We start from the raw sequence: 14375 nt of genomic DNA, 5'->3' as shown, positions 1-14375 counted from the left end.
GCATGCAATTAACGTGTAAAAATGTCCCTGTTCTGGTATGCATGGCTACGCATGGCCTCAGACACAGATTTTTGGACTTTGCATTACAAATCTGAATGCAATATTTACACACCTGTGTGTATGTCTCCATCAAAAGCACTACAACTACGTTCAGGTCCGTAAGGCCTGGTTCCCACTATTATGATTTCAGATGTGACTTGGGTTCGCGCAGAATCGCATGCCAATGGAAATCACATTGTTTTAAATTGTGCCTGTTGACATCAATGTGACTCAACTGCAATGCAACTTAGAGAAAGGTGCAGATCCTACTTTGATGCATTTTTTATGCGTTTTTGTATAGTCTTTTTCTCCTACAAAAAAAACTGCATCCGCATCAAAAACGCATCACACTACAAAATCTCATCAAGTCGCAACTGCCCTAGTATGAACTTTTTTTTTATTTACAGCCTTGACAGTCAATGAACGCAAAAAAAAAAAAGCAAGCCCTGCAATGCGTTTTGACAATGCAACACAGCTAAGGCCTCTTGCACATGGATTCCTAAGTACCAGTGGCGGGCCCTCATGCAGGGTGCCCGCCAATCCATGTGCCCAGCCCCTAACCACTTAAGGATCGGGACTCTTTTTAAGATTTGTTGTTTGCAAGTTAAAAACTGTTTTTTTTTGCTAGAAAATTACTTTGCAGCCAGGCTGAGAACCAACATGATTAGAAACAATGTCTGTGGATGAGCTTCAGTGGTATCAGGCGGTGCGCTCGGGGAGGCCGGGCTGTGCTGGTTATGAAGATTTCTATGGGGAGTCCCCCTTTAGGCGGTGCAGTGCTGTGTGTGTCCAGCAGGTGTCGCTCGGTGAGATCTCCGCACAGACGGAAGAAGCTCGGTGCAGCGTCCTCTCCCGGGGTGGGGAAGGAGGGAGTCGGTGCCGCTTCATTGATCGGGGGCGGTCAGGCCGGACGCTGTACAGAGCCTGCTCCGGGCCGCACCCCTCCCTCCGCCACCGTGCACAGCGGGCTCCGCTCACCACCTCCGGACACACACCGATCTGCATGCAGCCCCGGCCCAGCAGCGAGGTATGTCCGCTCCGTCCTCCCTGACAGGCGCTCACCGCCCCCCCTCTCCCACTATCCCCCGCTCCCGGGGCCGGGGGAGGAGTCCCGGTGTGCGGACAGCTCCCGGTTCTGGGGTTTGATTGACAGGCCGGGGTCACACAAGTTGCAACTCATAGAAGCGCTATGATTGGCCGACAGGGGGATGTGACGTCACACGGTGACAGCTCGAGCCATGATCACAACACTTCATATGTTTGCACTGTTTGGGGGACATCAGTGTGGCATATACACAGGAGGAGGGACATCATCGGTGTGGTATTTACACAGAAGGGGGGAACATCACGAGTGTGCTATATACACAGGAGGGGGACATCAGTGTGGTGTATACATAGGGGGAGGAGGGGGGCATCAGTGGGGTGTATACATAGGGGGAGGAGGGGGGCATCAGTGGGGTGTATACATAGGGGGAGGAGGGGGGCATCAGTGGGGTGTATACATAGGGGGAGGAGGGGGGCATCAGTGGGGTGTATACATAGGGGGAGGAGGGGGGCATCAGTGGGGTGTATACATAGGGGGAGGAGGGGGGCATCAGTGGGGTGTATACATAGGGGGAGGAGGGGGGCATCAGTGGGGTGTATACATAGGGGGAGGAGGGGGCATCAGTGGGGTGTATACATAGGAGGAGGGGGGGCATCAGTGTGGTGTATACATAGGAGGAGGAGGAGGGGGGGCATCAGTGTGGTGTATACATAGGAGGAGGGGGCATCAGTGTGGTGTATACATAGGAGGGGGGGGGACATCAGTGTGGTGTATACACAGGAGGGGGGACATCATGAGTGTGCTGTATACACAGGAGGGGGACATCACCAGTGTGGTATATACACAGGAGGGGGGATATCAGTGTGGTAAAGTGTGGTAGAGTCGGCCTGTGTGTAATCTCAGTATACATACAGCTGTTCTGTGAAGCCCTCATAGGTTTGTTAGAGAATCTTCGTGAAGAAACAACATCATGAAGGCCAAGGAACACACCAGACAGGTCAGGGATAAAGTTGTAGAGAAATTTAAAGCAGGGTTAGGTTATCAAAAAATCATTATCTGAAAATGGAAAGAGTATGACACAACTGCAAACCTACCAAGACATGGCCGTCCACCTAAACCAGGGGTCTCAAACTGGTGGCCCTCCAGCTGTTGCAAAACTACAAGTCCCATGGGGCATTGCAAGGCTGACAGTTGCGAGCATGACTCCAACAGGCAGAAGCATGATGGGATTTGTAGTTTCGCAACAGCTGGAGGGCTGCCAGTTTGAGACCCCTGACCTAAACTGACATGCTGGGCAAGGAAAGCATTAATCACAGAAGCAGCCAAGAGGCCCATGGTAATTCTGGAGGATCTGCAGAGATCCACAGCTCAGGTGGGAGAATCTATCCACAGGACAGCTATTAGTCGTACTCTCCACAAATCTGACCTTTAGACTCCTTTCACACTGGGGCGCTTTTCAGACATTTTAGCACTAAAAATAGCGCCTATAAAGCTGTGCGAAAGCCTGAGTTCTTTCACACTCACTGGGGCAGTGCGTTTGCAGGTTGGGGAAAAAAGTCCTGCAAGCAGCATCAAGCCTGCAAAGCGATTTGAACCCTTTCCTCGGTAACTAGCGAGGGTTAAAAGCACCCTGCTAGCAGCCGAAAGGCGACCTAAAAACGAGCGATGCTTTACTGCTAATGCCCCTGCCCCAGTGTGAAAGTACTCATATGGAAGAGTGGCAAGAAGAAAGCCATATGAAGTCCTGTTTGCAGTTTGCGAGAAGCCATGTGGGGGACACAGCAAACATGGCAGAAGGTGCTCTGGTCAGATGAGACCAAAATTAAACTTTTTGCCCTAAAAGCAAAACACTATGCAAGGAAAACTAACACTGCACATCATTCTGAACACGCCATCCCCACCGTGAAACATGGCGGTGTCAGCATCATGTTGTGGGGATGCTTTTCTTCAGCAGGGACAGGGAAGCTGGTCAGAGTTGATGGGAAGATGGATGGAGCCAAATACAGGGCAATCTTAGAAGAAAACCTGTTTGAGTCTGCAAAAGACATGAGACTGGGGCAGAAGTTCACCTTACAGCCGAACAACCCTACAAATACAGCCAGAGCTATAATGGAGTGGTTTAGATCAAAGTGTTAGAATGGCCCATTCAAAGTCCAGACCTAAATCCAATTGAAAATCTGTGGCAAGACTTGAAAGAAGAAGAATGGGCAAACTTTTCAGTCTCTAGATGTGCAAAGCTGGTAGAGACATCCCCCAAAAGACTTGCAGCTGTAAATGCAGTGAAAGGTGGTTCTACAAAGTATTGACTCGGGGGGCAGAATACAAATGTATGCCACACTTTTCATATTTTTATTTGTTTTATTTTTAAACCATTTATCATTTTCCTTCTATTTCACAATTATGCGCCACTTTGTGTTGGTCTATCACATAAAATCCCAATAAAATATATTTGTTTTTTGTTGTAACATGACAAAATGTGGAACATTTTCAATGGGTATGAATACTTTTTCAAGGCACTGTATACACAGGGAGGATCAGTGTGGTATATACACAGGAGGTGGGGGCATCAGTGTGGTATATACACAGGAGGTGGGGGCATCAGTGTGGTATATACACAGGAGGTGGGGGCATCAGTGTGGTATATACACAGGAGGTGGGGGCATCAGTGTGGTATATACACAGGAGGTGGGGGCATCAGTGTGGTATATACACAGGAGGTGGGGGCATCAGTGTGGTATATACACAGGAGGTGGGGCATCAGTGTGGTATATACACAGGAGGTGGGACATCAGTGTGCTATATACACAGGAGGGGGGGGCATCAGTGTGGTATATACACAGGAGGGGGGGGCATCAGTGTGGTATATACACAGGAGGGGGGGCATCAGTGTGGTATATACACAGGAGGGGGGGCATCAGTGTGGTATATACACAGGAGGGGGGGCATCAGTGTGGTATATACACAGGAGGGGGGGGCATCAGTGTGGTATATACACAGGAGGGGGGGGCATCAGTGTGGTATATACACAGGAGGGGGGGCATCAGTGTGGTATATACACAGGAGGGGGGGCATCAGTGTGGTATATACACAGGAGGGGGGGCATCAGTGTGGTATATACACTGTAGGGGGGGGGGGCATCAATGTGGTATATACACTGTAGGGGGGGGGGCGTCAATGTGGTATATACACTGGAGGGGGGGGCGTCAATGTGGTATATACACTGGAGGGGGGGGGCGTCAATGTGGTATATACACTGGAGGGGGGGGGGCGTCAATGTGGTATATACACTGGAGGGGGGGCGTCAATGTGGTATATACACTGGAGGGGGGGCGTCAATGTGGTATATACACTGGAGGGGGGGGCGTCAATGTGGTATATACACAGGAGGGGGGACGTCAGTGTGGTATATACACAGGAGGGGGGGGACGTCAGTGTGGTATATACACAGGAGGGGGGGGACGTCAGTGTGGTATATACACAGGAGGGGGGATGTCAGTGTGGTATATATACAGGAGGGGGGGGGCATCAGTGTGACGTATAGAGGGGGGGTGGGGGCATCTGTGTGTGGGGGAAATATCCCAGGCTAGACGGGTTCTGATTGGTCAGCGCTGTCCATGTGATGGCGCCGACCAATTAGAATGTCTCCTATACGTGCCTTTATGAGGTACTTTTAGTAGGTTAAGCTGTCAGGATTTCAAATCCCCGGACTGGTGAAGCGGTGACCAAATGTGTCACAGCAGGTGATCGTGGGACGGAGGGTCCAGTGTAAGTTCACCTTACAGATTTTCTGTAAAGGTGAACTTACCCTTTAACTACTTAAGCCCCGGACCATTTGGTTGACAAAATACCAGTGTTTTTTGCGTTTTGGCACTGCCTCGCTTTAACTGACAATTGCGCGGTCATTCGACATGGCTCCCAAACAAAATTGACATCTTTTTTTCCACACAAATAGAGCTTTCTCATTTTTTTGCACTATAAACAAAAAAATAGCTTTAATTTTGAAAAAAGTGCATTCTTTTTTAATTTTTGCTATGATAATTGTATAAAAAAAAAATTCCTTTGTTTAGGCCGATTGTATTATATGTAGTATATATAAAATCACAATAAGCGTTTATTGATTGGTTTGCACAAAAGTTATAGCGTCTACAAAATAGGGGATAGTTTTATGGCATTTTTATTAATCCTTTTTTTTTTTTTTTTTTTTTTTTTTACTAGTAATGGTAGCGATCAGCGATTTTTATTGTGACTGCGACATTTTGGCGGACAGATCGGACACCTTTGGCTCTATTTTGACACCATTCACATAGCGATCAGTGTGATTAAAAATGCATTGATTACTGTGTAAATGTGACTGGCAGTGAAGGGGTTAACCACTAGCTGGCGCTGTAAGAGTTAAGTATGTCCTAGGGCAGGGATATGCAATTAGCGGACCTCCAGCTGTTGCAAAACTACAAGTCCCATCATGCCTCTGCCTCTGAGTGTCATGCTTGTGGCTGTCAGAGTCTTGCTATGCCTCATGGGACTTGTAGTTCTGCAACAGCTGGAGATCCGCTAATTGCATATCACTGTCCTAGGGAGTGATTCTAACTGTGAGGGGCTATGTGTGACACGACACTGGTCATCACTCCCGATTACAGGGAGCTGTGATCAGTGTCCTGTCACTAGGCAGAATGGGGAGATGCTTGTTTACATTAGCATTTCCCCTATCTTCCCCTCCTTGAGACGATCGCGAGTATCCCTGCAGACATCGAGTCCACGGGACCTGCGATCACGCTCACGGAGGTCGCTTGCGCCCGCAAACCGATTCTTAAAGGGCAACGTACAGGTATGTTAAACTGCCTGTACGTGCCCCTATGTCTACGCAAATTGGCGTGAGCTTGTTGGCAAGTGGTTAGCTTTGAGAAAATAAAACTGGAAGCCGATTGGTTTCTATGCAAAGCTGCACCCGATTTTCACTCTCCAGTTTTAGTAAACTCAGCCCCACTGTTTGCACTGCAATTCCCTTTAGTACATTTGTTCCTAAAAATGCATTTGAGAAATAACTGCGCAAATGTAGTGCAACATAAAAAGTTGTAACAACCACCGTTTTATTCTCCAGGGTCTCTGCTTTCAGAAAATATATCATTTTTGGGAGTGTACAGTAATTTCCAGCAAAATATACAGATCTTAACGTATGCAAAAATGTCAAATATTTCTCCAGTTTGGTAAGTAGTTCATGTCGGAGGGATCATGCTGCAGCCATGTCCAAACACACCCCGGAGTTCGCACAAGGGCATATCAATGTAAAATCCTCATTGGGATTGATCAGCAGGCTTTCAGGAGGCAGCAATAATTCCTCTTGTCTGCATAAAGCCCAGCTCTAGGGATTTGAAAAGTGATTCCACCCCCGATCACCTTTCCTAGCCTGCCGACTGTTTGGAAGAAGCCTATGCCTAGGAGGATATACCAAGCAGGGGCTTTTATTGCAACCACACACCTCCCCTATAATGGAGTTGTATTGTTTAGTGTTCAAATAACCTGTTCCCGGTTTGCATTATAACACACCTGCACAGTGCTTTTCCAGGGTACTTGTACACTGATCATTTGACTTTATTTGCATTGCCTTTGCCTTTTGTTTGCATATGGGGACTCTTATCAAAGAGACAATCAGTACTGGGAACCCAAGTGCACCTTGTCTAAGCACACCTGAACAGAACACCCCACAGTCAGACCTATCTTAGAACCCATAGTGGAGTCTAAACCGATGCACAAGTATGTGTAAATTCAGTGTATATACCGATTTGCCAGGATGTACTTCTTAGGCATGGGGTACCTTAACATTAATAGCTGCACTACAAAGTGTTCACAACGTAGGTCAGCCACGTGGGTCTGGTCTGTTTTTGGAGTGAATGTTGCATGCATAAGTCAAGTGAGTCACCAAGGACCCCACATCCTGAGATCGTAGTCTCCTTCTTAACCATTTGACTACCGGGCACTTTCACCCCCTTCCTGCCCAGGCCAATTTTGAGCTTTCAGCGTTGTCGCACTTTGAATGACAATTACGCAGCACTGTACCCAAACACAATTTTTATTGTTTTGTACACACAAATAGAGCTGTCATTTGGCAATATTTAATCACCACTGGGTTTTTTACTTTTTGCTAAATAAATGAAAAAAAGACCGAGAATTTTTTTTCATAGTTACCATATTTATCGGCATATAACACGCAATTTTTTCCCCCTAAAATCAGGGGGAAATCGGGGGTGCGTGTTATACTCCGATACCTCACTATTTTTAACCCTTTCTGCTGCTCTCTGCAGCTTCCGGATATTTTCGGCCATTCTCAACTATCTTCAGCCGTTCTCGGCTATTTTCGGCCACACTCGGTGGCTTTTTGAAAGCCGAAAGCCACCGAGAACGGCCGAGTGTGGCCGGAAATAGCCGAGAGCGGCCGAGAACTACCGAGCGCCGCCGAGATACACAGGACATCTGTATCTGTATCTCGGTGGCGCCATTTTTAAATGGCAAAGCCACAGACAAGACTGCAAATGACTGACAAGGCTAAATGCAAGGCTGCAATGGAAGGCTGCAAATGACACTGATAAGGCTGCAGTGATGGGCATTTAAATGTAAGTTTTGTTTTCCTTAAACTTCCCTCCTAAAAGTTTTTTTTCTTTTAAATTCCCTCCTAAACTTGGGGTACATGTTATATATACGGTATATCATTTTGCAAACATTTCATTTTTCTCCTTAAGTGATGTGCACTGATGAGGCTTCACTGATGGCCACTGGTAGGCCCCCCCTTCCCCAAGGTGCCCCCCCATGTTGAGGGCACGCGGCCTGGTACCCCTTTCCTGGCCGGCCGGGTAGCGTGCTCGGATAAGGGTCTGATGTGGACCTGGGGGGACCCCCATGCCGATTTTTTTTCGGCGTTGGGGTTCCCCTTTAAGTCCATACCAGGTGGCGGGGCCAGCGACGTCTCCTTCGCGGGCCCCACCTACCTGGAGACGAAATGAGCGGACTTTCCTCCGTGTGTGTGGGCGAGTCCGTTCATTTCAAAAGTACGGCGGACTTAGTACTCCGTATTAGTCCGCTGAAAAAGTGCCTTGTGTGGGCAAGTAGCCCGTTCGGAATGTCCGGCGGGAAGTCCGACGGACAGTCCGGCGGGAAGTCCGACGGATAGTCGGCTACGTGTGTACGCGGCATTAGAGACACACAAGCAGCCAGCTATCCACATGATGTAAAAGAAAACATGATTCATCAGACCAGGCCGCTTTCTTCCATTGATCCGCGTTCCAGTTCTTTTTTTTTTTGTTTGTATAATCTTTATTTACTTAGCATATTTGACAAAACATCAAAAAGGAATAATAGTAAAAAAGAGAATAGAACAAGGTCATCATACATGGCCCGAGGAGATCTGGAAATGAAACCATGAGATATGTCAACATATTGCAAAGGCAGGGATTCCTTCCTTAGCTGTCCAAGACCTCTCTCGCCTGCCAGGAGAGAATAGGAGGACCCCAATCTTAACTATAAACGATAAGTAGTGATTACATAACTCAAAGCTTGTCTAAGGCATATGACCTTGTACCATGAACTGACGTAAAACTAACTACCGCTCATTGGTCCATAACAGGAATGTATAAAATATGCAAAGTGATCAAGAGGTTCACACCTGGTTGAATGAATGAATGAATGAATGAAATACTTATATAGCGCACAATGCGAACTGAATCGCCTCTAGGTTTATCAGTTGATTAGGTACGACAGTAGTAGGACAGCATTGAGTAGGTGAGGGAGAGAACTACGTTTATAGCAAGAAACAGGGATGGTTGGAATGTGGAGTAGAAAATGTTTTGGTGAAGCAGGGACATCTATACAGAGGCCATCAGATATGTGCCTCTCAAAATTGGACACTCCCACCATATATATAGGAATGTTCCCTTCTGGGCACATCCACTCCAACACAGGTCAGAGGCAGAGGGATGCATTTGAGCAATAGACCACGGTACCTTATACCACCTTGATAAAAGTTTTATAGTTATTCTCCTGTGTTTTGGAGTTCATGGAACTAGAGTGTCTCAGGCGGTACAGATGATGCAATTGTTCGGTGAAATCACTGGGGGGTCACACTCCCATTCTCACAAAAAAAAGGGTTTTGGGCTAGATTTAGGTGCCTCTAGCATCTTATTGAGGGCATATGGGGCAGGGGGTTGTTAGTTGCCCATAGGTTTTCAAATTCAGAGAGTAGTCCTAATCTGTGAGTTTCTATGTCGCATGTTGGCAAAAGCAGCCAGATGACAATGCCTCCAGAAATCAAAGGGGAAGCTGCCATATCTGTTCCCTGAGGGTGGTTAGTGGAACTAATGTGTGATCCTCTACAAAACATGCCAAACGAAGACCCCCGTCGCTCACCCAGGTTCCAAAGAAGAACAGCTGCTCCCCAGGGGGAAACCAAGGGTAACCGCCTATCAGCGCCAATGGAGATGTCGGAGGCGCCAGAGCCAAATGCTCATACATTCCATCCCACACCTTCAGAGCGTGAGTGGTCAGCGGGGACACCCATTTACCGTGTTCCAGTTCTGATGCTCACATGCCCATTGTAGGTGCTTTTGGCTGTGCATGAGCACCCTGATTGGTCTGTGCCTATGCAGCACCATACACGACAAACTGCTATGCCCATTTCTTCTGCTTTCAGCATGTCAACTTCAGGGACAACATATTTGCTTGCTGCCTAATATATCTTATCGACTTTCAGGTGCCATTGTAATGAGATAATCAATGTGGTTCACTTAACCATGTCAGTAGTCAAAAAGTTATGGCTACTCTCCTTTAACCACCTGCCGCCAAACGATGTACTGGTACTTTACCGCAGTTTGTGTGATGATATCGGATCATGGCTGCTGCTGCATTCATGACCTCAGAGTATGTGTGTGTGTATATATATATATATATATATATATATATAAAATATATATATATAAAATATATTATTTGAGCTGTCCATTCTTTTAAATGCAAAAGTGATTTTAGCAGTGCCTCTCTCTGGGCTCTCCCATCCCACTGGGGAGCCCGGGACTAAAGCTGGCAGTTCTTCCGGCTAATCATAGACCTGATTCAGGACCAGAATGTTCCTGTTTATCTCTATGGTCAAAGAGATCAGAAGCAACGAATATTTTGCCACTTCCGATTTGGGCAGAACAATCCATCTTGGTTTGATCACATGCTTTTAAAGTGGTTGTAAAGCCTCAAGGTTTTTCACCTCCCCCTAGACCCCCCCCCCCTTTTATTTTTACCTGAGCCGACCCGGTCCAGTGATGTGCAAGAGCACAGCGACTCCAGCCACTGTCTCTCTCCTTATTGGATAGATTGATGGCAGCAAGAGCCATTGGCTCCCTCTGCTGTCAATCAAATCCAGTGACATGTGAGTGGGAGACAGGGGAGACGGTGCTGTCTGTGTCGATGGACTCAGCAGCGGGACTCGGGAGCAAACCCTCATGGGTGCACCCAGGGAAAGCGCCTTTCCATGAGGGCACCTGATGAAGAATAGGGGCCTGGAGCGCTGGCAGGGAACCCCAGAAGAAGAGGATTGGGGCTACTGTGTGCAAAAAGAATGCACAGAGCAGGTAAGTAAGGGCACGTTTTTTGCTATCATGAGGGGTGCTTACTTAAAAAAAAACAAATCTTAAAATGGTAACCTGCACAGGCATTTAAAGCGCCACCTATGAATTATATAATATACGTAGTTTGTCACCATTCCATGTACCGCACAATTTTAAAGCATGGCATATTTGGTATCTATTTACTCAGCGTAACACCAGTCTTTATATTTTACCAAACAATTGGGTATTTTATTGTGTTTTTGTGCATAAAAATTCATTAAAGTGCATTTGAAAAACTACTGCTTACAAATATCTAAAAATTGGGGGTTCTAAGTAATTTTATAGCAAAATAAATACAGCTTTTGACACGTAGGAGAGAAGTGTCAGAATAGGCCTGATCTTCAAGTGGTTAAATGTATTTTTTTTAAACTTTTTTCAGTACTGGTCCCTTCATAAAGAGTTTTTCCTTTTTCTTTCTTTTTTTTTTAAGGTATTGTTGGAAAACCAAGATGATGGGTAAATCAAGCCATTGTAGTTATGTACTGCAGCAACTCTACAATCAGAGGGAATGGGGATTTCTCTGTGACTGTTGCATCTCGATCAATGACATCTACTTCCAAGCTCACAAGGCGGTCCTGGCAGCCTGCAGCTCCTACTTCAAAATGATGTTCATCAATCATCAGCATAGCATGGCGCAAATCAACCTCACCAACACAAAGATCAGTCCGGATTGTTTTGACCTAATCCTGCAGTTTATGTATCTGGGTAAAATAATGACTGCTCCAGAAAATTTCGAACAGCTAAAGCATGCCATGACTTACCTGCAACTGTATGTTATCCCAGACTGCTTGGAAGAAATACAGGATATGGATTCCTCCATTAAATGTTCCTCTTCTGCATCTAGTAGTCTAAGTAGTAAAATGGTCTTCGGAGTGCGTATGTATGAAGAACACACGGCAAAGACTGACGAGGAACCAGGAAAACATACCTCAGAGTCGGCCTTATCGACAAACGCGGTGCCGGAAAAACAGGTTGAAAACAATCTGCCGCATCACAGCCGGCAACCAACTAGGAGTTTGTGCAAAAAGACACCTTCACCAAAAGTGCATAACACCAGAGAACGCGGAACAAGGCGCTTTGGACGTAGCTATACTTGTGAGGGTTGTGGATTTGTATTCAGTTGCGAAAAGCTGCTGGATGAGCATGCTCAAACCTGCACCAACAGGCTCTTTTTTCACGGCAGGGAACAGAATAACAATGAGCAGAGCCAGAGCGGAAGCGAATCGCCAGTGTCAAAGTTTTCACCTTCGCAAGACAACGTGAACAAAGTGGACTCTAGTCAACCGATGGAAGAAGCTGCTGAAAGTACTAAAGACTCTGGAGCCACCTTGGACCAGATGAAGAGCGACACGATAGACACTACCAAGAAAAACCCAGTTATCATCAAAATCGAATCTGATGAGAATTCCTTGGCAGAAATGGATGACATCAATATTGTAAAGATCTCTGACAAAGATTATTTGGAATCTTCTGATATTGATGATTTAGATGATGAAGCTGATGAAGGAGCTTACTACATTGGTATACCATGTAACCAAAGGAATGATAACATGGCTATGAACTCCCAGATGATGTTTGCCGGCTATAGAAAAAATTTGAGATGCTCAAGTAGGAAAATAAGTAACGCCACTGAGCGTACATCAGAGATATCGTGTGAACTTTGTGGTTTGACTCTTAATGAGCAGGACCTCTCATCTCATTACCTAGCCAAGCATATAGAAAATATATGTGCGTGCGGTAAGTGTGGCCAAATTCTGGTGAAAGGTAGACAGTTGCAAGAGCACGCTCAGAGATGTGGGGAACCCCAGGAGGCTTTTGAGAATCACGAGAGGAACATGGATGACAGAGTTCACTTTGGAGATGGCATGGAAGAGTCCTCTGCAGTTGGAGAGGTATTAGTAGACATGTGGGATGACCTAAACGAGGGCACTGTTAGTACACCAAAACAGGTCTATAAACATTCCTCCTGCCCTTATCGTTGTCCTAATTGTGGCCAACGTTTTGAGTCTGAAAACCAGGTAGTGGAACACGTGTCCCAGTGTATGGAGCATGACGTCTACAGGAGTTCAGTTTCTGAAGACAATGATCGGGACCATCGGAGAAAACACTTCTGTGACATCTGTGGCAAAGGCTTCTACCAACGTTGTCACTTACGGGAACATTATACCGTGCACACCAAGGAAAAGCAGTTTTCATGCCAAACCTGTGGGAAGCAGTTTTTAAGGGAGCGGCAGCTAAGGTTACATAATGACATGCACACTGGCATGGCTAGATACGTTTGCTCACTTTGCGACCAGGGAAATTTTCGTAAACACGATCACGTACGCCACATGATATCCCATTTAGCGGCTGGAGAAACTATATGTCAGGTGTGCTTTCAGATTTTCCCAAGTAATGACCAGCTAGAGCAGCATATGGACACCCACCTCTATACTTGCGGAGTTTGCGGTGCAAAATTTAACTTGCGAAAAGACATGAGGGCGCACTATAACTCTAAGCACTTCAAGAAATCCTAGACGCAGCTATGTGATTGGACCTCCTTTTAGAGTATATACCAAAGCTTTAATTATTAACATAGGACTTATATAAACATAGATTTAACCCAGGAAGCCCACACTTCTGTTAGATTTAAATATGAAAAAATATCTTTTTATATTTTTGTTGGTGGAGAAAGTATTTAAGCATCTTTGCAAAGTACAGGTAGCATCTTTCTGACAATTTAGCACCAGACATATACTTTTCTTTTGTATATATTTTTTATTTTCATTTTCATTATATTTTATTTCAGACTGGTAGAGAGTATATCAGGGTACCTTTTTATAGGTTGCATAGCTATGATTGAATGTATTGCTGAACTCCTGCCCTTTACATATTCTTACTTCGCATGAATTCTTGTTATGTTTTGGAAATTCAAATGGCGGTGATAAACTTCTGCTGCATTATCCAGTGTATGATTGCTGTAAAATATAGTCTATTTATATTGGTTTATTACAAATAGTAATCATAAAGTAGATCAAACACTGTGTCATTTTGTAGTATTCCTGTACCCGTCTATACAAGTCTTGCTAATAACACATCTTAAGAGCTTTAATGGGCTTAAAGGCATATTCAAGTTCAACCTTTTGTATAAAAAAAAAAAAAAAAAAAAAAATGTGCATGTATTATTTTTATTTTTTTGCATTTTAGCCTGCAAAGTATTGCAACTGCAATCAGCTCATAACAGGTATAATGCAAAGGCTCCTGCAGACTATTCCTCCAGTCTCAGGTAGAGGGGAGGGAGGAAAGTGGACACCCATCTGCTCTGCTCCCCTTCTACTTGTTGACCCAGAAGTGACTCCTGACGTCACTTCCGGGTCCCTCTTGAGAGTTTCCCTGGCCATCATTGCATTACATTCAGTGGAGCACAGGGGAGACATGTCGGATTTTTTTAGACCATAGATGTCTCATTAAAGTGAACCTGTCACCAAAAAGAAAAATCATACCCCCCCCCCCCAAAAGAAACATGTCTGCTAGTTTATAAGGAAAAAAAAAGTTAAAGTGTTATTAAACCCACAAAAGTAAAATCAGTGTGTATATGCCGTAAAGCACGCTTTTTTAAGACTCATACACACGATCAGACATTTTGACAACAGACATGCAAATTAGCTGTT

The 14375-nt window shown here is 45.5% G+C and overlaps 1 protein-coding gene across 1 annotated transcript; it reads left to right on the top strand.

The window, feature by feature from the left end:
* Positions 1–833: 833 nt before the first annotated feature.
* ZBTB1 (zinc finger and BTB domain containing 1) lies at positions 834–13748 on the top strand. Its single transcript, XM_077464335.1, has 2 exons — positions 834–1066; positions 11156–13748. The coding sequence occupies exon 2, from the start codon at positions 11175–11177 to the stop codon at positions 13239–13241; it is 2067 nt and encodes a 688-aa protein (XP_077320461.1). The 5' UTR covers positions 834–1066; positions 11156–11174; the 3' UTR covers positions 13242–13748.
* Positions 13749–14375: the final 627 nt, after the last annotated feature.

The sequence above is a fragment of the Lithobates pipiens genome, unplaced genomic scaffold (assembly GCF_037356315.1).
Source record: "Lithobates pipiens isolate NorthernLeopardFrog02 unplaced genomic scaffold, aLitPip1_a1.2 Scaffold_30, whole genome shotgun sequence".
NCBI classification, from domain to species: Eukaryota; Metazoa; Chordata; class Amphibia; order Anura; family Ranidae; genus Lithobates; species Lithobates pipiens.
The sequence above is the reverse complement of the archived record's forward strand: the minus strand, read 5'-3'. Positions and strand labels throughout refer to the sequence as shown.